This window comes from Salvelinus alpinus, chromosome 3 (assembly GCF_045679555.1).
Source record: "Salvelinus alpinus chromosome 3, SLU_Salpinus.1, whole genome shotgun sequence".
Classification (NCBI taxonomy): Eukaryota; Metazoa; Chordata; class Actinopteri; order Salmoniformes; family Salmonidae; genus Salvelinus; species Salvelinus alpinus.
Genome location: NC_092088.1, coordinates 86,455,110 through 86,482,151, shown reverse-complemented (window position 1 = coordinate 86,482,151; position 27,042 = coordinate 86,455,110). Strand labels below are relative to the sequence as shown.

General features: G+C 44.9%; 1 protein-coding gene across 4 annotated transcripts in view; it reads right to left on the bottom strand.

The window, feature by feature from the left end:
* The window catches only part of LOC139571481 (mitogen-activated protein kinase kinase kinase 4-like), a 39,171-nt gene extending 12,507 nt beyond the window's left edge, over nt 1-26,664 (bottom strand). For 2 of the 4 annotated variants that reach the window (XM_071394402.1, XM_071394403.1), the window contains exon 1: nt 26,416-26,664. In XM_071394402.1, coding sequence (XP_071250503.1) covers nt 26,416-26,447 — 32 coding nt within the window. In that variant the 5' untranslated portion in view covers nt 26,448-26,664. Of the gene's footprint in view, nt 1-25,516; nt 25,638-26,115; nt 26,281-26,415 lie in introns of those variants that run through there. The other 2 variants (XM_071394404.1, XM_071394405.1) reach the window with 2 other exon arrangements.
* Between the last annotated feature and the right edge of the window lie 378 nt (nt 26,665-27,042).

Sequence of the window (27,042 nt, the reverse complement as noted above, 5' to 3'; positions counted from 1 at the left end):
TCTACCTGGTCACCTCAAACGTCCCATTTTTTTAGCGGATAAAAATCCTGAATTTGTGAAACAGTATTATCCTCATGATCCGTGTAATAAAAGTGTTTGCTCTGCTAATGTAATGATTACGACTCACACACTCTATCCCCCCTCATGTGCCCCTTGTGATTGTAGAACATTTCAAAATACAATTGGGGGGGACTACTTTGGATGCAACTAGTCATCCACATTAACTTCTTATGGCTGGGGGCAGTATTGAGTAGCTTGGATGAATAAGGTGCCCAGAGTAAACTGCCTGCTACTCAGGCCCAGAAGCTAAGATATGCATATTATTAGTAGATTTGGATAGAAAACTCTGAAGTTTCTATGGTTTCTGTTGAGTCCAACATGGCGGCTAATTTGGCTATTGTTCTGAGCTCTGTCTCAGATTATTGCATGGTTTATTTTTCAGTAAAGTCTGACACAGTATTTCTGTTGAAACGATGTGGCTATGCAAAATCACTTTATGTTTTTGCAACTAGTGAATCTAACGCGCCAATGTAAACTCAGATTTTTTGATATAAATATGAACTTAATCAAACAAAACATGCATGTATTGTGTAACATGAAGTCCTATGAGTGTCATCTGATGAAGATAATCAAAGGTTAATGATTAATTTTATCTCTATTTCTGTTTTTTGTGAAAGCTATATTTCGCTGGAAAAATGGCTGTGCTTATTGTGGTTTTGTGGTGACCTAACATAATCGTTTGTAGTGCTTTCGGTGAAAAGCCTATTTGAAATCGGACACTTTGGTGGGATTAACAACAAGATTACCTTTAAAATTATATAAGACACATGAATGTCTGAGGAATTTTAATTATGAGATTTCTGTTGTTTGAATATGGCGCCCTGCACAATCACTGGCTGTTGTCATATCGATCCCGGTAGCGGGATTGCAGCCATATGAAGTTAAGGAGAAGTGGATCTAAAGTTTCATGCATTAACACATTATTTTCATCAACATTTATGATGAGTATTTCTGTAAATTGATGTGGATCTCTGCAAAAATCACAGGATGTTTTGGAGGCAAAACATTAGTGAACATAACGCGCCAATGTAAACTAAGATTTTTGGATATAAATATTAACTTTATTGAACAAAACATACATGTATTGTGTAACATTAAGTCCTATGAGTGTCATCTGATTAAGATCATCAAAGGTTAGTGATTAATTTTATCTCTATTTCTGCTTTTTGTGACTCCTCTCTTTGGCTGGAAAAATGGCTGTGTTTTTCTGTGACTAGGTGCTGACCTAACATAATCAGATGGTGTGCTTTATACGTAAAGCCTTTTGAAATCGGACACTGTGGTGGGATTAACAACAAGTTTGTCTTTAAAATTGTGTAAAATACTTGTATGTTTGAGGAATTTTAATTATGAGATTTCTGTTGTTTGAATTTGGCGCCCTGCACTTTCACTGGCTGATGTCAAGTCGATCCCGTTAACGGGATCTCAGCCGTAAGAAGAGGTCTCAGCTTTCTGTAGGTATAATGTTTATTTCTCAACAATCATTACTGAGCTCAAAGCATACTTTTTTACAGTCAAGATAGCACCAATTGAATTAGGCCTAATTCACCACCTGAGGAAGTGGAAACTCAAAAACACATTAGCTAGATTGCTAACTAATTATAAACCAGGTGGTTCAAGCCCGTGGTATATAAAGACAATATGCCACGGGTATGATGCAAAACTACTTGTTAACTGTTCTAATTACATTGGTAACCAATTTATAATAGCAATAAGGCACCTCAGGGTTTATGGTATATGTTCCAGGCATTCCACGTTGCACCTTAGAACAACCCTTAGCCATAGTATATTGGCCATATACCACACCCCTCTAGGCCTTGATTAAATGTAATGTCCCAAAGAAAATGTTTTTTTATTTTTTATTATGTACAATGGAGACCAAGTGCACTTGCGATGGCCGATGCGCAATTTCGCTCGCTCCGTATTTAAAAGCCTTATTAGTGCACATAAAGATTAAGGAAAATGTATCTGCATTGAACAAAAAAAGCCCTATTTTGACAGTAAAATAACAACAAAAAAGTCTAATTGTCCAAAATTCATGATTCAAAATTCATTGTCCAAAATTCATGACAATCACTGGATTAGGATGCATATCAAGATATTTTAAATCCTGCATTCCTGCTTGGACATGTTAGATGGTATTCAATAAACGTGTTACACCTTAGTAATCTATTACACCTCTTAAAAAGTGGAATTTTCCTTTAAGGGTACAACAAATATGTTTTGTGCAAAATAGTGTTGCAAACTTCAAAAAGGCCATTCAAGGAGTTGGTCTGATGTGGTCATCAGCCCCCCCCCCCCCCCCTGCTTGGGGAAACAATACAGTACAAAAGAGGAAGCCCCCCCCCCCCCCCACTTGTGACCTGTCATACCTGGACCACCTGTTGAGAGGTGCCTTTTGTTAATAAGTAAATCGGTGTTAAATGAGGTGGAAAGGAGACTGGAGTAGGACTAATGAAAATAACACTATGTCCACAGAGGTCCGATTACTAAATTCTGAGTTCTGATATGTAATTCTATGACTGTCCTTGTCCTGTTAAAGTTTTAAATGACTCTAATTCCAGGAATGTACATCAATGGTAAAGCCCAGATGAATCTACTCTTCCAGCCCTCCTATTATTTAACCCGTACACACACACTGCTCTGGCACGTTGGAAGCCCAACGTCTTGCAGCAGGTGTCTTGTCTGGAAGTCCTTGGTTGCTCCCTGGGGACAGTGAAGTGTGTGTGTGTATAGAAGAGTCAGTGGGTATGGAAAAGTAGGGGGTGGATACAGGGGTGGCCACTTTCTATGGTCTCTGCGTTGAGCCAGATGGGCAGTAGGGGCCTGTGCTCCCCATGTGGCTCTTTGTGTGTGCTCCCCCTCTCCATGTGTCTCTTTCTCTCTCACTGAAAGGCTTTGGCCAGTATTTCTCCTATTAGTGAAAGCGATCCACAAATGCCCCTCCACCCAATCAACTGACACACACACACACACGTGTGGGGGAATGTCTTTGAATCAGTTGATGGATGGAGAGACTGCTGATGTTTAGGGTACCCATTTCTCCCTGCTCTCTATTGGCTTTAGTTCTCGGGGTCAACCTCCCCCGCCCGCCCTCCCCTCTCTAATCCTATTAAAATCCCCTCTGAAAAGCTTTAGAGGGACAAAGCTGCGCCAGCCAGGGTGATCTGGGACAGCATGCCCCCTCCCTGCATCCAGCCAGGGTAATCTGGAACGGCATGCCCCCTCCCCGCATCCAGCCAGGGTAATCTGGGACGGCATGCCCCCTCCCCGCATCCAGCCAGGGTAATCTGCGAAGGCGTGCCCCCTCCCCGCATCCAGCCAGGGTAATCTGCGAAGGCGTGCCCCCTCCCTGCATCCAGCCAGGGTAATCTGGAACGGCATGCCCCCTCCCCGCATCCAGCCAGGGTAATCTGGAACGGCATGCCCCCTCCCCGCATCCAGCCAGGGTAATCTGGGAAGGCGTGCCCCCTCCCCGCATCCAGCCAGGGTAATCTGCGAAGGCGTGCCCCCTCCCCGCATCCAGCCAGGGTAATCTGCGAAGGCGTGCCCCCTCCCTGCATCCAGCCAGGGTAATCTGGAACGGCATGCCCCCTCCCCGCATCCAGCCAGGGTAATCTGGGACGGCGTGCCCCCTCCCTGCATCCAGCCAGGGTAATCTGCGAAGGCGTGCCCCCTCCCTGCATCTAGCCAGGGTGATCTGGGACGGCATGCCCCTTCCCTGCATCCAGCCAGGGTAATCTGCGAAGGCATGCCCCCTCCCTGCATCCAGCCAGGGTAATCTGGGACGGCATGCCCCCTCCCCGCATCCAGCCAGGGTAATCTGCGAAGGCATGCCCCCTCCCTGCATCCAGCCAGGGTAATCTGGGACGGCGTGCCCCCTCCCCGCATCCAGCCAGGGTAATCTGCGAAGGCGTGCCCCCTCCCCGCATCCAGCCAGGGTAATCTGGGACGGCATGCCCCCTCCCCGCATCCAGCCAGGGTGATCTGCGAAGGCGTGCCCCCTCCCCGCATCCAGCCAGGGTGATCTGCGAAGGCATGCCCCCTCCCCGCATCCAGCCAGGGTAATCTGCGAAGGCGTGCCCCCTCCCCGCATCCAGCCAGGGTAATCTGCGAAGGCGTGCATTTTTCCATTGTTTTAATTGTTTGTCTTTGTTTCTTTCACCTAAAAGGAAGTGTTGAAGTGCTTTGAGAGCTCGGTTCGTTTTTATTCTCTGTGCTAATGGGTTCAGTAATATCACTCTTACTCTACCGGGCTCGACATTAATGCTTGTCCTTTTGTCCGGGAAAAGTATAACAAATAGGTGGACAAGAGGAATATAGATTTAAATTCTCCAAATGGACAAAATAATTCACACACAAATCACAATATCCAACTGGGCTAGCAAGGTAACTCTTGATAAGAGAGGCCAACAATGGAATAACATTCAAATCTACTTTTCATGTCGGCCCACATAAATGAAAAAGCCTACAGGTCAAAGTGTAGGTAATATGCATGTCCAAACCCATGCTGACATGGAGGTGCCAGAAAATGTAGCCAAACTATAAAATGGAGGCTAAAGGCCAGTCATGTTTGACAAATATAATGAACATTAACGTATAACGAACATTAACCATAACATATGATTTGTTTAGATCAAATGGTCACAAGACCTGAGAGTGAAGGACAGTGCCTGTTGCTAATCGCACATCACTCACCTTGAATCTGAGCTGGAGCAGCATTTTAAAACTATTTAACCATCAACTTAAATCTGCGATATTTAACTTTTTTGGGCGAACTGACCAAATGCACATAGAAGTGTGATTTATAGATCTGTCATTCTTGTTGAAAGCAAGTCTAAGAAGTGGTAGATCTGTTCTATGTGTGCTATTTCTATGCTTCCCGTGCTTAAGTTTTAGTTTCGGTTTTGTACACCAGCTGAAACTGCAATATTTTTGGTTATTGAAAAGAGATTTCATAGCGGTTTTGTCACAAACTGAAATTAGATGAACTATTCTAATTTTAGCAACCAGGAAATGGCAGAGCAATTTCTGCATAATGCATCTGTAATTGTTTAAAACCAGGACATTTGTCATTTTATGAAGCATACCTTACCTTGTTTCAAAGTAGCCTTTCCAAAATACGACCACAGAAATACATTTGAGGGAATTATTTTATAAACGGTTCCGTATTTCACTGAAAGAATAAACATTTTGTTTTCAAAATGATTGTTTCCGGATTTGACCTGAGGCTCGTATTTCTGTGTTTATTATATTATAATTAAGTCTATCATTTGATAGAGCAGTTTGACTGAGCGGTGGTAGGCAGCAGCAGGCTCGTAAGCATTCATTCAAACAGCACTTTACAGTGTTTTCCAGCAGCTCTTAGCAATGCTTGAAGCACAGCTCTGTTTATGACTTCAAGCCTATCAACTCCCGAGATTAGGCTGGCAATACTATAGTGCCTATAAGAACATCCAATAGTCAAATGTCTATGAAATACAAATGGTATAGAGAGAAATAGTACTATAATAACTACAACCTAAAACTTCTTAACTGGGAATATTGAAGACTGATGTTAAAAGGAACCACCAGCTTTCATATGTTCTCATGTTCTGAGCAAGGAACTTAAACATTAGCTTTTTTACATGGCACATATTGCACTTTTACTTTCTTCTTTAACACTTTTTGAATGATTTAAACCAAATTGAAGACGTTTCATTATTTATTTGAGACAAAATTTTATATATGTGTTCTATTAAGTTAAGATAAGTGTTCATTCTGTATTGTTGTAATTGTCATTATTATATATATTTTAAAAATGTAATCGCCCGATTTAAATCGGTATCGGCTTTTTTTGGTCCTCCAATAATCGGTATCGGCGTTGAAAAATCCTAATCGGTCGACCTCTAGTTTGTGCCCATAGGCGACATTGTTGCTGGTGATGTCTTGTGAGGACCTGCCTTACAACAGGTCTACAAGCCCTCAGTCCAGCCTCTCCCAATCTATTGCGGACAGTCTGAGCACTGATGGAGGGATTGTGCGTTCCTGGTGTAACTCGGGCAGTTGTTGCCACCCTGTACCGGTCCAGCAGGTGTGATGTTCGGATGTACCGATCCTGTGCAGGTGTTGTTACATGTGATCTGCCACTGCGAGGACGATCAGCGGTCCATCCTGTCTCCCTGTCTTAGGCGTCTCACAGTACAGACATTGCAATTTATTGCCCTGGCCACATCTGCAGTCCTCATGCCTCCTTTTAGCATGCCTAAGCCACGTTCACGCAGATGAGCAGGGACCCTGGGCATCTTTCTTTTAGTGTTTTTCAGAGTCAGTAGAAAGGCCTCTTTAGTTTTCATAACTGTGACCTTAATTGCCTACCATCTGTAAGCTGTTAGTGTCTTAACCTCTCTGGGGTAGGGGGCGGTATTTTCACATCTGGATAAAAAGCGTGCCCAAAGTAAACTGCCTGCTACTCAGGCCCAGAAGCTAGGATATGCATATAATTGGTAGATTTGGATAGAAAACACTAAAGTTTCTAAAACTGTTAAAATAATGTCTGTGAGTTTTACAGAACTGATATGGCAGGCGAAACCCTGAGGACAAACCACCCCCCCCCCAAAAAAATGTAGCATAACACTGATTTTAATGGCTGGCACTTTTATTATAGGGCGAAATCCTCCCTGATTGCAGGGCTTCCACTAGATGTCAACAGTCTTGCGAAAGCGTTTCAGGCTGGTTTTTTGAAAAATTAGGGAGAAGTTGTAATGAACATACTATTCTCCATCTTAAATTTTATCGTTTATTTGCGTATTAGGGTACCTAAGGTTTGATTATAAACGTTGATTGACTTGTTTGGATAAGTTTATTGGTAACGTTTGGGATTCATTTTGTATGCATTTTGAAGGAGGGAAACAGGTGGATTATTGAATGAAGCGCGCCAGCTAAACTGAGTTTTTATGGATATAAAGAAGGACTTTATCAAACAAAATAACCATTTGTAATGTAACAGACCTTTTGGAATGCCAACAGAAGATCTTCAAAGGTAAGGCATATATTATATCGCTATTTCTGACTTTCGTGTCGCAACTGCCTGGTTGAAAATGATTTGTCATGCATTTGTATGTGGTGCGCTGTCCTCAGATAATCGCATAGTTTGCTTTCGTCGTAAAGCCTTTTTGAAATCTGACACCTTGGCTGGATTAACAAGAAGTTACGCTTTATGTTGATGTATTGCACTTGTGATTTTGTGAAAGTTAAATATTTATAATACTGTATTTTGAATTTGGTGCTCTGCAATTTCACCAGATGTTGGCCAGGTGGGACGCTACCGTCCCACGTACCCTAGAGAAGTTAACGACCGTTCCACAGGTGCATGTTCATTAATAATCTTTGCAAATTATCTTTGAAAGACAGGGTCCTGAAAAAGGGACGTTTCTTTTTTTGCTGTGTTTATGTATATACACTTCAAATCAAATCAAATCAAATTTTATTAGTCACATACACATGGTTAGCAGATGTTAATGCGAGTGTAGCGAAATGCTTGTGCTTCTAGTTCCGACAATGCAGTAATAACCAACAAGTAATCTAACCTAACAATTCCACAACTACTACCTTATACACACACAAGTGTAAAGGGATAAAGAATATGTACATAAAGATATATGAATGAGTGGTGGTACAGAACGGCATAGGCAAGATGCAGTAGATGGTATAGAGTACGGTATATACATATGAGATGAGTACTGTAGGGTATGTAAACATAAAGTGGCATAGTTTAAAGTGGCTAGTGGTACATGTATTACATAAAGATGGCAAGATGCAGTAGATGATATAGAGTACAGTATATACATATGAGATGGGTAATGTAGGGTATGTAAACATTATATTAAGTGGCATTGTTTAAAGTGGCTAGTGGTACATTTTTACATAATTTCCATCAATTCCCATTTTTAAAGTGGCTGGAGTTGAGTCAGTATGTTGGCAGCGGCCGCTAAATGTTAGTGGTGGCTGTTTAACAGTCTGATGGCCTTGAGATAGAAGCTGTTTTTCAGTCTCTCGGTCCCTGCTTTGATGCACCTGTACTGACCTCGCCTTCTGGATGATAGCGGGGTGAACAGGCAGTGGCTTGGGTGGTTGTTGTCCTTGATGATCTTTATGGCCTTCCTGTGACATCGGGTGGTGTAGGTGTCCTGGAGGGCAGGTAGTTTGCCCCCGGTGATGCGTTCTGCAGACCTCACTACCCTCTGGAGAGCCTTACGGTTGTGGGCGGAGCAGTTGCCGTACCAGGCGGTGATACAGCCCGACAGGATGCTCTCGATTGTGCATCTGTAGAAGTTTGTGAGTGCTTTTGGTGACAAGCCGAATTTCTTCAGCCTCCTGAGGTTGAAGAGGCGCTGCTGCGCCTTCTTCACGACGCTGTCTGTGTGGGTGGACCAATTCAGTTTGTCCGTGATGTGTACACCGAGGAACTTAAAACTTTCCACCTTCTCCACTACTGACCCGTCGATGTGGATAGGGGGGTGCTCCCTCTGCTGTTTCCTGAAGTCCACAATCATCTCCTTTGTTTTGTTGACGTTGAGTGTGAGGTTATTTTCCTGACACCACACTCCGAGGGCCCTCACCTCCTCCCTGTAGGCCGTCTCGTCGTTGTTGGTAATCAAGCCTACCACTGTAGTGTCATCCGCAAACTTGATGATTGAGTTGGAGGCGTGCATGGCCACGCAGTCGTGGGTGAACAGGGAGTACAGGAGAGGGCTCAGAACGCACCCTTGTGGGGCCCCAGTGTTGAGGATCAGCGGGGTGGAGATGTTACCTACCCTCACCACCTGGGGGCGGCCCGTCAGGAAGTCCAGGACCCAGTTGCACAGGGCGGGGTCGAGACCCAGGGTCTCGAGCTTGATGACGAGTTTGGAGGGTACTATGGTGTTAAATGCTGAGCTGTAATCGATGAACAGCATTCTCACATGGGTATTCCTCTTGTCCAGATGGGTTAGGGCAGTGTGCAGTGTGGTTGCGATTGCGTCGTCTGTGGACCTATTGGGTCGGTAAGCAAATTGGAGTGGGTCTAGGGTGACCGGTAGGGTGGAGGTGATATGGTCCTTGACTAGTCTCTCAAAGCACTTCATGATGACGGAAGTGAGTGCTACGGGGCGGTAGTCGTTTAGCTCAGTTACCTTAGCTTTCTTGGGAACAGGAACAATGGTGGCCCTCTTGAAGCATGTGGGAACAGCAGACTGGGATAAGGATTGATTGAATATGTCCGTAAACACACCAGCCAGCTGGTCTGCGCATGCTCTGAGGACGCGGCTGGGAATGCCGTCTGGGCCTGCAGCCTTGCGAGGGTTAACACGTTTAAATGTTTTACTCACCTCGGCTGCAGTGAAGGAGAGCCCGCAGGTTTTGGTAGGGGGCCGTGTCAGTGGCACTGTATTGTCCTCAAAGCGGGCAAAAAAGTTGTTTAGCCTGTCTGGGAGCAAGACATCCTGGTCCGCGACGGGGCTGGTTTTCTTTTTGTAATCCGTGATTGACTGTAGACCCTGCCACATACCTCTTGTGTCTGAGCTGTTGAATTGCGACTCGATTTTGTCTCTGTACTGGGACTTAGCCTGTTTGATTGCCTTGCGGAGAGAATAGCTACACTGTTTGTATTCGGTCATGCTTCCGGTCACCTTGCCCTGGTTAAAAGCAGTGGTTCGCGCTTTCAGTTTCACGCGAATGCTGCCGTCAATCCACGGTTTCTGGTTTGGGAATGTTTTAATCGTTGCTGTGGGTACGACATCGTCAATGCACTTCCTAATGAACTCGCTCACCGAATCAGCATATTCGTCAATATTGTTGTTGGTCGCAATGCGGAACATATTCCAATCCGCGTGATCGAAGCAGTCTTGAAGCGTGGAATCAGATTGGTCGGACCAGCGTTGAACAGACCTGAGCGCGGGAGCTTGTTGTTTTAGTTTCTGTTTGTAGGCTGGAATCAATAAAATGGAGTCGTGGTCAGCTTTTCCGAAAGGGGGGCGGGGGAGGGCCTTATATGCGTCGCGGAAATTAGTATAACAATGATCTAGGGTTTTTCCAGCCCTGGTAGCACAATCGATATGCTGATAGAATTTAGGGAGTTTTGTTTTTAGATTAGCCTTGTTAAAATCCCCAGCTACGATGAATGCAGCCTCAGGGTGTGTGGTTTCCAGTTTACAAAGAGTCAGATAAAGTTCGTTCAGGGCCATCGATGTGTCTGCTTGGGGGGGAATATATACGGCTGTGATTATGATTGAAGAGAATTCCCTTGGTAGATAATGCGGTCGACATTTTATTGTGAGGAGTTCTAGATCAGGTGAACAGAATGACTTGAGTTCCTGTGTGTTGTTATGATGATCACACCACGTCTCGTTAATCATAAGGCATACCCCCCCGCCCCTCTTCTTACCAGAAAGATGTTTGTTTCTGTCGGCGCGATGCATGAAGAAACCAGCTGGCTGCACCGACTCCGTTAGCGTCTCTTGAGTTAGCCATGTTTCCGTGAAGCAGAGCACGTTGCAATCCCTGATGTCTCTCTGGAATGCTACCCGTGCTCGGATTTCATCAACCTTATTGTCAAGAGACTGGACATTGGCGAGTAGTATGCTAGGGAGTGGAGCGCGATGTGCCCGTCTCCGAAGCCTGGCCAGGAGACCGCCTCGTTTGCCCCTTTTACGGCGTCGCACAGGGTCGCCGGCTGGGATCAGATCCATTGTATTGGGTGGAAGGCAAAACACTGGATCCGTTTCGGGAAAGTCATATTCCTGGTAGGAACGATGATGAGTTGACGTTAATCGTATATTCAGTAGTTCCTCCCGACTGTATGTAATGAAACCTAAGATTACCTGGGGTACCGATGTAAGAAATAACACATAAAAAAACAAAATCCTGCATATTTTCCAAGGAACGCGAAGCGAGGCGGCCATCTCGTTTCGGCGCCGGATGTTCACCATCTATTGCATCTTAGCTGCTCTCTCACTGCTCATCCATATATTTTATACTTATATATTCTCATCCCATTCCTTTTGTGGGGCGGAATGTAGCCTAGTGGTTAGAGCATTGTGCCAGTAACCAAAAGGTTGCATGATCGAATCCCTGAGCTGACAAGGTAAATATCTGTCATTCTGCCCCTGAACAAGGCAGTAAACCAACCCACTGTTCCCCGGTAGACCGTCATTGTAAATAAGAATTTGTTCTTAACTGACTTGCCTAGTAAAATAAAGGTGAAATATATATATTTTTTAATGTATTTGATTGTGTGTATTAGGTTTTGTTGTGAAATTGTTAGATATTACCTGTTAGATACTGCTGCACTGTCAGATCTAGAAGCATAAGCATTTTACTGCACTCCCAATGACATCTGCTAACCATGTGTATGTGACCAATAAAATTAGATTTTTGATTTTGAGTAAGACCAAGGATCTGATTGTGGACTACAGGAAACAGGGAGGCGAGCACGCCCCCATCCATATCGACGGGCCGCAGTGGAGCAGGTCGAGAGCTTCAAGTTCCTCGGTGTCCAAATCACTAAAGACTTCAAATGTTGAGGTTGAAAAAGTTTGGCATAGGCCATCAAATCCTCAAAAAGTTCTGCAGCTGTACCATTGAGAGCCTTTTTTGACTGGCTGCATCACTGCTTGATATGGCAATAGCACCGCTCTCGATCGCATGGCGCTACAGAGGGTGGTGCGGACAGCCCAGTACATCAATGGAGCCGAGCTCCCTGCCATCCAGGACATCTATATCAGGCGGTGTGAAAGGAAGGCCCAGAAAATCATTAGACTCCAACCACCCAAGCCATAGACTAGGGTGGTAGAGAGAGTAGCCATACAGACTCAAGCTAGTTAGACAAACTAAAGAAGCTAGCGAACAGGGCTTTTTCTGGTTCACAAAGGGGCTAAGGTGGTGGGCGTAGAAGGGGCTGTGGCAATGGGTGTTGTTGGCGTGGCTGAATTTTAGAGTAAACTTTACAGGATCCTATCTTGGTGGTTTAAGTACATTTTCTGCAATTCTACACATTTCTCCATGGAGCCAAGATATATTTTTGCACTTTCAAAGAAAATGTTCTGCAATTCTAAAAAACAAATGTGTTTTTTTGCTCAAATATAAAATCAATACTGCTAAATTTGTATTTGAAATTATCCTTGACAGTCCAGCTTTTATTTTTGTGATTGAGAACGAAAAATATAGGTCCATTAGCTTTCTACATACTTTGTAGCTGCTTGTATTAGTGGTTTAAGTTTACAATGAAAGCATTTTTCCATCCCTGCCCAAGGATTTCCAAAATCCTTAACTATGCCAGCCAGCTATGTTAGACAGCTATATTAATTGGGGCTATTTCGCTGCACTTACTGTCCTAGTCTACAACAACTCCATTCAGATTAAACAACAGCCTACTTACTCCTTCTCATTTAAGTAACTTAATTTCATAATTATTATTCCATTTTGCATTGATTAGAGATCTCCCACGTTGCATGCTACACATTCGGCTAGTGGCCAATCTGCAAAAAGTGCTTTAAATTTGAGATACCTCTTCCGGAGGCATAACAAAGCACAACCATGTTGTTTTTCCCATATCTTTAAGGTCTCCTATATATGAAATGGATGGTTGTATAAAAATATTTTACTGCAAAAGTGGTTAAATTGATAGATGTGACACACCCCCTTAAGCAGTGCAGAATAATACTTGGCTGGAGCAGGGGTGGTGGCATAAACTCATGTAACCCCATATTGAAAGCTCTGATATTGTAAAAATGCCATATCCTAATGCTTTTTGTTTGTGTATGTACGCAGATACCATAGTCAGAAACATAAACTTTCCCCCACTGTGGTATAACTTGTGCTCTTAAGTCACCTCCTTATCATTTAGAAGTGAGCTTTGATTCATTGCTAGTCCAATACGTCTGCCTGAATCCAACATGACCTACTGGCTCACTGCATTTGGAGTTGCTGTATACATTTATGATAAACAAGAGGCACCTTAGAATAATACAACTTGCTGTATGTGATCGTTTATGGTGGATGGGGATTGACTGTGACAGTGGTCTTTGTGCACCATGCTTGATCAGATCCACCTCCTCTGCAACCCTTTTACTGTTCATCAAAGCCCAGGGATTATCTTCAAATGTGTGTGGAGCTGTGCTATGTCCCTCACAACCAAAACGTCTTCGAGTAACTAGGTCATAGGCTATGATGACTAACTAACCGGAGGTCACCCGCACAAGTTCTGTCACGCCCCATATCTCCTGCTGGGCGTGCCCCCCCCCCCCCAATACCAACCACCCACAGTTAATATCGGCTAAATGATCCTACCGGACTTCAAAAAAGGAACATAAAGAAATAATGAGGACTTTTTCCTTTGCCATTCAACATTTTTAAAAACTCCACACAGGCCAGTTAGGTGAAAGCCCTTTCACACTCTCCACAACCAGACAACCAACCCTTCCACTACTGGAGTATCCCCAGTAGGGCTGACCCCATTAAGTCGACTGGTCGATTGCTTGGTCAATATGCTGTTGGTTGACAGAGATCTCTTTAGTCGAGCTGTCGCAAATTGATTTTCATGGAGTACGAGACACCCGTCTGATGAACGCCTGTTTCCGTGGACTAACCCCATTGCAGAGACTTGATTCAGCTGCCCTGTGCACCTGGTAGTCAAAATGTTCCATCCAGCCATCTCATTTGTCAGAAGTTATAAACTCCGCCTACCCGACAGGTCCAGAGAGTAAATCAAGTGCACCTATAGGCCTACCGCTGGCCAGAGCTTGTGTCAGCAGCTTTCACAGCTTGATAGGTTACTGAAGGAGATTTCTAAACTTTCTAAACAAAGACGAGAGAGCGACTGTCAACAAATAGAGGAAAGGGCTGCTGTTTTCATGGGTGAGTTCATGTTTAAGATTTTATTCAGAACTGTTCAGCACTTTATTCAGCAAATTTACAAACCATAAAACGCCCTCTCCAGCCCAGCCTATCCCCAAACGCTACAAAGTGAATCTATAGGCGTGCGTGTTATTATTGGTGGCTTTTGTCTTTCTAATATCAAGGAATAGTTTGTGTTCTCTTGTCATAGGAGTAACATGAATTGCTGCATGAAGCAGAAATAATGAAGTGTGACTCGAGTTCCGCCATTAGCTGGAAGATTGTGTCCCCGTCATTCTCAGAGGGAGAGAGAGTGGATGGGTGCTGAGGCAGCCTCTTCCCTCCCTCCCGCCAGACTGACCATCAGATGCAGATCTTATGGAAAAATACACTAATCGTTAGTTGAAAGAACAGACTACTCTCGGTCGTCAGATATTTTGTTGGGGCCAGCCCTAATCCCCAGCATCATTCAGGCTGGGATAATGTTCCAGTTAGTCAATTGGTCTCTTTGGTATGCAAGTTGCATCTGCTGACTGCTTATACCGAACTGTGGAAATGGAAACTGATCACTCCACAGCCCCAATTCCCCTCCAGTCATACAGGAAGGATCCTGCCCTTGTCACTGCAGCTTGACTAGAATGACCAGTTAGCTGTGCAAGCTGGTCAGGCCACAGAACTACCACCGGCTGCTGGTCAGGCCCCAGAACTACCACCACCACCACTACTGGCTGCTGGTCAGGCCCCAGAACTACCACCACCACCACTACTGGCTGCTGGTCAGGCCCCAGAACTACCACCCCCACCACTACTGGCTGCTGGTCAGGCCCCAGAACTACCACCACCACCACTACTGGCTGCTGGTCAGGCCCCAGAACTACCACCCCCACCACTACTGGCTGCTGGTCAGGCCCCAGAACTACCACCACCACTACTGCCTGCTGGTCAGGCCCCAGAACCACCACCGGCTGCTGGTCAGGCCCCAGAACTACCACCACTACTGGCTGCTGGTCAGGCCCCAGAACTACCACCACTACTGGCTGCTGGTCAGGCCCCAGAACTACCACCACTACTGGCTGCTGGTCAGGCCCCAGAACTACCACCACTACTGGCTGCTGGTCAGGCCCCAGAACTACCACCACTACTGGCTGCTGGTCAGGCCCCAGAACTACCACCACCACTGGCTGCTGGTCATGCCCCAGAACTACCACCACCACCACCACCACCACTACTACTGGCTGCTGGTCATGCCCCAGAACTACCACCACCACCACCACTACTACTACTGGCTGCTGGTCAGGCCCCAGAACTACCACCACCACCACCACTACTGGCTGCTGGTCATGCCCCAGAACTACCACCACCACCACCACTACTACTGGCTGCTGATCAGGCCCCAGAACTACTACCACCACTACTACTGGCTGCTGATCAGGCCCCAGAACTACCACCACCACCACTACTACTGGCTGCTGATCAGGCCCCAGAACTACTACCACCACCACTACTGGCTGCTGATCAGGCCCCAGAACTACTACCACCACCACCACTGGCTGCTGATCAGGCCCCAGAACTACTACCACCACCACTACTGGCTGCTGATCAGGCCCCAGAACTACTACCACCACCACTACTGGCTGCTGGTCAGGCCCCAGAACTACCACCACCACCACTACTGGCTGCTGGTCAGGCCCCAGAACTACCACCACCACTACTGGCTGCTGGTCAGGCCCCAGAACTACCACCACCACCTCCACTACTGGCTGCTGGTCAGGCCCCAGAACTACCACCACCACCTCCACTACTGGCTGCTGGTCAGGCCCCAGAACTACCACCACCACCACCACCACCACTACTGGCTGCTGGTCAGGCCCCAGAACTACCAACACCACCACCACCACTACTGGCTGCTGGGCCTGACCAGAACTACCACCACCACCACCACCACTACTGGCTGCTGGTCAGGCCCCAGAACCACCACCACCACCACTACTGGCTGCTGGTCAGGCCCCAGAACTACCACCACCACCACTACTGGCTGCTGGTCAGGCCCCAGAACTACTACCACCACCACTACTGGCTGCTGGTCAGGCCCCAGAACCACCACCACCACCACTACTGGCTGCTGGTCAGGCCCCAGAACTACCACCACCACAACTACTGGCTGCTGGTCAGGCCCCAGAACTACTACCACCACCACTACTGGCTGCTGGTCAGGCCCCAGAACTACCACCACCACCACTACTGGCTGCTGGTCAGGCCCCAGAACTACTACCACCACTGGCTGCTTTGTATCCTTCGGAGGACACACCCATGTCCTGGTCGCCTCAAACACTTTGAATCAACCGTGCACTTCATTTTAGTGGGGAAAAGAAGGCTGCACATATACACTACTAGAGTAGCTGACTGTTATATTACGGTTGAGATCCTGTAACTTGGTTATGCTACTGTGTGCTTGTGATGTGAAAGGCTGGTTGTTATACAGTGCATTCGGAAAGTATTCAGTGTGTCTATGTAGAAAAAAAAATAGAAAAAAAAACTATTGGTCAAAAGAAGAGGACTTTTGGTCGACCAAGATTTTATTTAGTTGGGGCCAGCCCCTACACTCGTGTCCCTGTAGCATGCTCCTTCTGCTCCAAGCTACTTCTAGAAGAAAAATCCACTGTGCTCTTTTGTTGCCTGATGGCTTCAGAGTGGCACCCATCTGACACTAGTGAATTACTGCTGCACTGTTTGTGTGTACGTGCGTGTGCCCTCAGAAGTGCCCATCTGACAGCAGTTGCGTTACTGCTGCAGTGCAGATGGTGTCAAGTGTCTGGGTGCCTCAATCTGAATGGCTCATCTGATAGCCTTTGGTACTGTCGGGACGTAATAAAGGCTGGTGGAATGTTACAGCCTCTGGGCAGGGAAACAGCGTGCATGACAAACTGCTAGGAGGGGCCAAAGTGTCTGTGGTGGGGGGTGTCTTGACTCTACACATAAAGGCACTGCAGCAGGAGCCAGATTGCAAGAGGTGATTTAGTGACCTTTGACCCCCCCCATAGCACCAGGACTATTGTAACAGGCAGGAGGACTCCATTGTGTGGGTTGACACGTGGCCTGGAAGGCCCATACAGCTAAATAGCCTGGACACAGCTGGCTGGGGAGACAGAGCAGCACACTTGGGTCACATCCCAAATGGCACACCATTCCCTAAATAGTTCACTACTTATGGGCCCTGGTCAAAAGTAGTGCCTTACATAGGGAATGGGGTGCCATTTGGAACGCTCCCTTGCTCACAATGCCTATTGCCCTCAACAACCAAATAGGGTTGAATGATTGTTCAGCTAGGAGGGGGCCGGGGGATTGGCTGGATTGTTTTTGCAGGAGCAACAAGCTCTCAGCAAAAATGTGTCATTCTTGTACAATTGACAAGGAGGGTTTTTACATTTTTAGGGAGGAACACTTCTGGGTCACTTTTACAAGAAAGCATGTGCCTGTTGCCCACTTTTCACTGTAGTGAGGAATAATGACAGAAAAGCTCCATCAGATGCAGAAGCTCACTATGGTTCACACAACCACACGTGAAAGTGCTGATGCCACACTCCACTCTGGAAAGATTTTAGGTTGCAAAAACTCAGTGGTTTCAGATAAGATCCATTACTATGTCAGAACATAGACTACGGCTTTGGAAAGACTGATCCATTACTATGTCAGAACATAGACTACAGCTTTGGAAAGACTGAAAGGTGCAATTGAGTTTATTTTTTAATTCTATGCGAGTGTTACGCAATTACCATTCTTGTGTAGAATGTATCGGTGTCTCTAGCTCCTCAACAACATTCTCTGTAACACCAGTAGGATGACAGCAGAATATCTGCCACTAAACCAGAAGAAAAATAGAAGAACAGAACAGGCCAAACTGGACCCCACCCTGCTCAGAAAACAGTGTGAATATGTGACTGACACCACCCAGATAGCAACATTGGACTAGGGCTGGGCGGTATACCGTATTTTACTCTATACACCGGTATTGATGCAGGGACCGGTTTGGGTTTTTACTTTACCTTCTATAACTTTATTTGAATGTTTGGTTTGTTAAATGTGATACGCAGTGTGTAACGCCCATTTGTAACACCCATTTGTATAGTTGACTCCGCTACTCGAGTCATCACTCCCTCTCCCACTCTCTCTCCCACTCTCTCTCCCACTCTCTCTCCCACTCTCTCTCCCACTCTCTCTCCCACTCTCTCTCCCACTCCCTCTCCCACTCTCTCTCCCACTCTCTCTCCCACTCTCTCTCCCACTCCCTCTCCCACTCCCTCTCCCACTCTCTCTCCCACTCAAGGATCACCACTCAAGGGGCACATTTGTTGTTGCTTGACCACGAGACGCTTCCGTTCAGGCTGCATGGTCAATGCAGCACATGCAACAATGTTGATGACAACGATGTTGTTTCCACTTTGATCTTAACATAAATCCACAAGCGTTCTATAATTACAAAATTAGTTTGTGTTTCTTACATCTGCAAACAGCTAGTTTGTATTTTCTTAGCAAGTTAAGCTAAATTGTGTTAGCCACTAATGCCTAGTTAGCTGGCTAGCTAATAAAAGTACTGAGTCAGAGCAAATGTAGCTAGCTAATACAGCCGGATACCAGTGCTGGTGGAGGCCTAAATCAGCATGTTGTTTGTGCAACAGTATCTTCTAAATCAAAGAGGAATAGGCGAAGCATGAATATGTTGACTACATGAATAAAGATTTAACGTAGCCAAAGATTATAGGGTTCCCTAGGAAACACTGAACATCACTTTGGTTCCTACTCTGTCACAATAACTCATCCATGGCATTTTCATTTGTTGTCATGTCCAACACTGTATTCAAAGAGCCCACTGTTATTTATATTCTAACTATAGAATTAGAATAAACATTGTACTTCCATGATTCCAAAGGTTCACCCAAGTGTTTAGATCTAAATTGCAACATTTGGTTAAAAATAAGGCCTAGTATTTTCCTCCATATCGTGGCAGTGTGGAAATGATCTCAAATGAGTGCAGGAAATGCAGAAATTGATGGAAATTCAAGAAATTATTTTTTGGTTTATACTGTTCAATTCAACTTCAACCTATCAGAATGGAGAAAGACCCATTGAAATAATTTAGAATATGTGTTGCCACCCGCACTAGTCATAAAGCAAATGTAGAACTTTTATTAAATCAAAAACATAAAATACCGTCAAATATATGGTATTTTTCAAATTGATATTTTGGCCATATCGCCCAGCACTACATCGGACAGCACCACACACGTGCACAGCCATGCCCATACACAGCTTTGATTGCCCGAAGAATGCGCTTGAACCCTGATCAAAATAATTTTGCAAAAAAGGGGAAAGTCATCATTTTTGTGCTGCACAGTACTTAAGACAACAATGAAACATGACATTGCATCCCAAGAGACCAGCTGGTGGCATTTAAAACTGAAATCTAGAACTGTAATGCCTGGATTGGAATGCCCTGCCAATGTTTCAGATCCATGGGAGTACAGAGGGTCTAACCCCGAGAATCACGTCAAACGCCGAGAATCACGTCAAACGCCGAGAATCACGTCAAACGCCGAGAATCACGTCTAACGCCGAGAATCACGTCTAACGCCGAGAATCACGTCTAACGCCGAGAATCACGTCTAACGCCGAGAATCACGTCTAACGCCGAGAATCACGTCTAACCCCGAGAATCACGTCTAACGCCGAGAATCACGTCTAACGCCGAGAATCACGTCTAACGCCGAGAATCACGTCTAACGCCGAGAATCACGTCTAACGCCGAGAATCACGTCTAAAGCCGAGAATCACGTCTAACCCGAGAATCACGTCTAACCCGAGAATCACGTCTAAAGCCGAGAATCACGTCTAACCCGAGAATCACGTCTAACCCGAGAATCACGTCTAACCCGAGAATCATGTCTAACCCGAGAATCATGTCTAAAGCCGAGAATCATGTCTAACGCCGAGAATCATGTCTAACGCCGAGAATCATGTCTAAAGCCGAGAATCATGTCTAAAGCCGAGAATCATGTCTAACCCGAGAATCATGTCTAACCCGAGAATCCTCTGATTGCCACATAGCTGTAAGTTTGACTGTCTTTTCTGTGTTCTATCAAGATCCTGCAACCACAGCCTTGGCTGACGATATGATTTAGGATTTTATTAGGATCCCCATTAGCTGTTGCAAAAGCAGCAGCTACTCTTCCTGGGGTCCACACAAAACATGGCATAATACAGAACAGTGAAAGACAAGGACAGGGGAAAAAAGTGGTGAAAAGCTTGCCCTCCCTGCTAAAGCCAACCAGTACTAGATAGGGTGCAGTGTTTCTACTGCAGTCATTTAGATTTGACACTGTGCTATGACAAAAATCATTGCCACAACACCAATTTGAAGATGCTAGAACAGTCCACATGTACTTTCTCTGCAAACAAAACGAGTAATGACTAGAACAACCAGACAATCCCACAGTAGAATAGTTTATCTAGTTACCTAGTCGGCTTGTTGTTGTGTGTAATATTCCTCTCAAGGGGCATTCCAGTTACGTGTGCCATAGAGGGGGGAACATACATTCTGACATGCATTCAATGCACAACAATTCTTGCAATCACAATTTGCCTAGTGCATAGGGGAGAGTGGGGCTAAATGTAACACAATTCTAGGGTTACTTGGGGTAAAACGCCACCCTACCTCAACATCTTTTTGGGGGAAGTGACTTAAGTTGTGATGAGACAGATTATTATAATTTTTTTTAGCAATAGTGGCAAACAGGAAAAGTGTTGGGGGATTGTGACATGAAGTTGCTTCAGTGAGAACTACAGGCAGGGAGTGTGTTACTCAAAGTTACTGTAACAGGTAGGCCTACATTATATTCACTGTGTTTATGCACATTTTTTGGGACATAATATTCATTAATAGGATGCTAACTAGTAGAAGGATCACATTTGAGATCTTGCTAATGATTAGCCCAATGGATCACATTTGAGATCTTGCTAATGATTAGCCCAATGGGGTAAATGCAGATAGACAACCCCATGCTTCAGCCTATTTATTTCTAGCCACTATGCTGCATCAGTCTGGCTACAGGTGATAATGCTTATTGCTAATAGCACACCTAAAAATATGGACCATGTATAGGATATATGCATGGTCTAATATGTTAAATCATTTTACCAATATGTTATTGGGCTCATTTCTGGAGGTGGAAATAATATTTTAAATGGCGTCAGCATAATTCTATTTTCAGTCATTTTGGAGTAGAATGTCCTTTTAAAAAGACACCAGAACTGAGCTTCTCAGCCCTTCAACAAAAATTCTACAACCTTTCCAGAGGAAACACTGCTAGGGCGTAATGTAAACAGACAATCATGTAATGATTATGGCCTGAATAACCTTAGGACACTTCCTTCCTGAATCACATGGTGTGGCATGATGCGCACCAGTCTTTTCCAAGCGTGCAAAGGCAAGTGCAGCAGCTGTTTATTAGAGAGAGACAGAGAGAAAAACAAAAATACTAAGTGTCAGATGTCTCTAACAGTGCTCTGATGAGAGCTTTGTAGCCTTGTATCCCTGAAGCAGTGATGGAGCCTGAAGGGCAGTGGTGGGCTGTAGGCTGGGAATGCTTGGGGGGGGGGGGGGGGGGGCTGAGTGTTCCATCCACAGTGTTGCATTAACGAGTTCTAGCCAAGGGCTCCTCCTGCTCTGGGCCATGAGATGACTATCCTCTTCTCTACGCAGCACTATTCTGAAATCCATGGAATGCTTGTGGGAGAATGCCTGAATGCTACTGGGCCAGCCAGAATCCCAAACAGCATTGACAAAAGATTTCCATCCTGTCCTTCCCTGCAATGGTTGGCAGCAGCTATGAATAGTTAGTGAGTGAATTGTGTATGCATTTTTAACCATGCTTGCAATTGATGTGGTCTTGTACAGTCAGGGACAGGGTAGCTGCAGATTGTAAGGGGCTAATGGGATGTTCCATTAGCAGTTACAGGTTAGGTCATGTTTGGCGTAGCACAGAGAATTTGACATACCTTAACTTGGTGATACTTCCTCAATTCCTGACTTGGAAGACAACCAATTTCTTCAAAAAAAATTACTTTAAAAAAATGTCACCTTTATTTATTTAACTAGGCAAGTCAGTTAAGAACAAATTCTTATTTACAATGACAGCCTACCGGGGCAGTGGGTTTAACTGCCTTGTTAAGGGGCAGAACGACAGATTTTTATCTTGTCAGCTTGGGGATTTGATCCAGCAACCTTTTGGTTACTGGCCCAATGCTCTAACCACTGCTAAATGCTAAAACCTGCCGCCCCAAATGTCGAAGTCTAGTTGCAGGAGGTTCGTTTGAATTTTTAATAACGGAGCATTTTTCAATAAAATCAATTTTATGCTCATGAAATAATCCAGCAATGTGTACGCCACCATCTTGTCTATTTCAAATCTTCTCTCATTGAGACATGTGGGTGTCCAGTCCACCCCAATGTGCTGCCTGTTATGACACTCACCTGTCTCGATCAATGAGAAAAACGTTCAAATGGACAAGATGGCGGTGTACACATTGTTGGGGAAGTATGGACAAGTTAAGGTTGGTCTAAAATTCTCTGTGACACGCCAAACAGTAGCCATCTAATACCCTCCATCAGCCAGCTGGAACAGAATAATGGTCTGACTAGGCAATATAATAGCTAGGGACAGGGGTGACCTTAACTCCAGCTGACAGACAGTTGCACAACCATGTGCCTTGTTTGTCTCTGTTCAGCATAGGGGCTGTGTCCCACATGGCATCCTATATAGTGCACTACTTTTGGCCAGGGCCCATAGGAAATAGGGTGCCATTTCCTCATTTGGGACACAGTTTGTTGGAACTTGTAACTCTAAGATTGACAGCATGACATCGTCGCTCAAATATAGGGGCTGTGTCCCTACAAAAAAGATGACTGCTATGGTGTGTGGTCATCCACACCCCCTCCCAAAATGGCTGCTGTGCCATTTTTTCCCTTTGCATTACTTGACATAGATCCAGAAAAACTAGATGTGTAAATCAAAAAAATGTCCCCATCGGATGGGGCCACAGTGTCTCCTGACCCCTCCTGTCTCAGCCTCCAGTATTTATGCTGCAGTAGTTTGTGTCGGGGGGCTAGGGTCAGTTTGTTATATCTGGAGTACTTCTCCTGTCTTATCCAGTGTCCTGTGTGAATTTAAGTATGCTCTCTCTAATTCTCTCTTTCTTTCTCTCTCTCTCTCGGAGGACCTGAGCCCTAGGACCATGGCTCAGGACGACCTGGCATGATGACTCCTTGCTGTCCCCAGTCCACTGGCCGTGCTACTGCTCCAGTTTCAACTGTTCTGCCTGCGGCTATGGAACCCTGACCTGTTCACCGGACGTGCTACCTGTCCCAGACCTGCTGTTTTCAACTCTCTAGAGACAGCAGGAGCGGTAGAGATACTCTTAATGATCGGCTATGAAAAGCCAACTGACATTTTCTACTGAGGTGCTGACTTGCTGCACCCTCGACAACTACTGTGATTATTATTATTTGACCATGCTGGTCATTTATGAACATTTGAACATCTTGGCCATGTTCTGTTATAATCTCCACCCGGCACAGCCAGAAGAAGACCGGCCACCCCTCATAGCCTGGTTCCTCCCTAGGTTTTGGCCTTTCTAGGGAGTTTTTCCTAGCCACCGTGCTTCTACACCTGCATTGCTTGCTGTTTGGGGTTTTAGGCTGGGTTTCTGTACAGCACTTTGAGATATCAGCTGATGTACGAAGGGCTATATAAATAAATTTGATTTGAAATATTCAAGCCCAATGCAATCCCAGTTCCAGCCCTATGGGTCCTGGTCAGAAGTAGTGCACTACTTAGAGAACAGGGTGCCATTGGGTTCTGGTCAGAGGTAGTGTACCAAGGGGAAATAGGGTGCTGTGTGGGACAGCCTATGAGTTAGGACACAAATAAAATGAGCAGTGCACAAACTGATTCCTGGGAGAGAGGAACTTCAAGCTCCCCAGTCCCCACTCATATGCTGCATAACTATGGTTAAGTCCCAAATAACACCCTATCCCCTACATAGTGCACAATTTTTTATTTTACTTCACCAGGTCAAAAGTATTGCACTACATAGGGAGCCATTTGGGATGCAACCTATATGCAATGATTTCAACCGTCTGTGCCATCCCGCCAGCTACTTAAACTAATAGTCATGCCATTTTCAGCTTGACAACAAGCGCAATGGAGTCGGAAAGAGTGCACACAAATCTGACACAGCAGCAGTACAGTGACTCGACATCAAGACAAGTCTGTGTGCTTGCAAAGAAGACTTAGATTGAAAACACAGCCAGCCGGAAGGATCAAAGTGATGACACAGACCATAATCAAGAACCACACTTGAAAGCATTGAACACGATTTAGCAGTCAACAGCATGTGCTATCTGTTCAATTCAGTACGCCATGCAGTGTAGGCCAGGCACTGTTGCATGCTTGTAGGCCGTCATTGTAAATAATTATTTGTTCTTAACCGACTTGTCTAGTTAAATAAAGGTTGAATAAAAAATGACATTTAAAATGCTTCGAGGGAGGGAGGAGGGGAGGGAGGAGGGGAGAGAGACATAACATTGGATTCCAGAGAATCTGTCACCGGGAGCAAACAAGCGTGATGACGTCGTGTGGGGTCAGAAAGGACGTACATAGAAGGAAAAACATTCAACAGCATGCATTCCACTGGCACGAAAAACAGCTAGAAACAATCTGCAATGAAATATCAGTAGTAGTGTGATGCTGCCGCAATCTAAACTAATACACAATCATTGACAATAAAATCAAATGAAAAAACCTGTTCCTTCAGCATCTATTCCAAAATTGCTTCATAGAATCTAGAAATATATGATTTAGCAGATTCTAGAACCATTATAATTTAACTCAGAGGGCATTTTCCAATGGATTCCAGAGCATACAGAGTGTACATACAGTCCCTGACTAATAACAAATGGCATGTGAAAAGCTTCAAAGATGCTCTAGTAGAAAACACGTGAACATTCTCTCCCCGAACAAAGAGCAGGAATCATTGGATATACTGCAATACTAGTCCCATTCGCTCAAGCTAGGAACCAATATTTTCCCTGATGCTTGCACTGTATACATGATGAATGATCATAGACAACAGCGTGCACGAAATTCCTGGCTGGGTAAACAAGTAATAAGGCCCGGGGGTGTGTGGTATATGGCCAATGTAACACTACTAAGGACTATTCCCCAGCACGACACAACGCCGACGGCCTGGACACAGCCGTTAGTCGTGGTATATTGGCCATATATCACAAGCCCCCCCCCCGTGCCTTATTACTATTATAAACAGGTTACCAACGTAATTACTGCAGTAAAAAAAATATGGTCTGATATACCACGGCTGTCAGCCAATCAGCATCCAGGGCTCAAACCACCCAGTATATAATTTAGCATATATTACACATTTGCAATCAATCTAAGCAATCAGTGGGCTATTATAGCTAGTAATCCATCCACATTGTAATTTACAACAAACATTTTCATTTTTGTAATTTAGTAGAAGCCATTATCCGTACTTTTTCGTACTGGTCCCCGGTGGGAATCGAACCCTCTGGCGTTGCAAGCCCCATGCTCTACCAACGGAGCCACACGGCACAGCTACGTGCTTTTCTTTCAGAGAACAGATTCCATTTCTAGGAAAACTAAATCAGACATTTCAAAACATGAATTGTTTCCCCATCAACTTCCTCCGTCCAAGACGTCATAGCAAGACAGCATATCAGCCCAGCCACTGAATAGTTACTTGAACCGGTCACCAGCAAAGTTAGCTAACTAGTTGTGACGTACAGCCTAGGTAACTGCCTAGCTAACAGGCTAAAGTTAGCTAGCTAACGTTGGTTAACAAATCAAGAGAATTAGTGCAACATTTCAACTCATGTTTCAAATACAGTTCTATTGAGATGTTGTGCATACATCTAGAAAGTGCTGCCACAATCCTGATGAAAACCGATACCAAACTTTGCAAGGATGAAGTCATTTGCCACTTCGACAAAACTGTGAACAATAAACAACGAAGCGCTAAAGCAACGTTAGCCACATAGCTAGTTGACTAGCCTAGAAAACTAGCTAGCTGCCTTTTGATGTTGCAAATCCAATGTGAAGTGAAAATAGTTACCACTTTCAAATGGGGAGCATTTCCTCCATTCTCCAGGAATACCAAAACAAATATAAACACTGTGCAAAGTGATATTTCAGAGATCAGATTTATCTGCTAAAAACTTTGCAACTTGAACGCTGCAAAAATGTTGCAACTGTACACGGCTCACTTTATGACAGTAGGTGGTTGCCTATAGATGCGCAAGCGCGCCAATTGACCCGCTTGGGTTGTCACGTTCAGCTCACAATGTGGCAGTTAGCTAAACCCCGGCTGTGTAGTTTCTTTATTTTCACGAAATCGCACTGATTATTCGCCTACCTGCTAGGTTCGCTATTATCCGGAGGCTCCATAGTAGGTCGACAAATCCTCGGTTCTAGTGGTGCATGGGACCATCCATGACCATAACAGTTTAAACGCTGTTTGCACGTTTTCTTTTTGCAAGAGCTGGTCGAAAAGGCGTCTTTCTGCGAAGTTTTTTTTATCCCTCTGCAGAGTTGCAGCTCCCCGGTTTGTGTGCTGTCGCCATCTTTCCAGCAGTCATTGAGGAGAGCTACGGCCAATGACTGTATATATGGCTACGGCAACCCGTACAGTTCATCCATTCAGCAGCCAAGTAATATAGCCAAATGGTGTGACAAGTATGATGTGGTTATAATGCATTATAACACTTTCCATAAGCATGTATCGAATTCTGTCCCTTTACAATGTAATTATAAATTGATCATGCATGCTTATAACGAGCATCACCGCATTATTTGTTGGCTATCTCGACTAAAGTGTTACCAGGGCCAGACTACCTCATTTTCTATCTTGTTTTAAAGTAAATTTTATATCACACAAAAGACAATCGTTTCAACTGTCAGAATTACATTGTTTTTTGAGATTACTGGAAAATACTTACTTGCCCTAGATACAATTAGCTTACAAAAAGTGGCTAATAGGAAT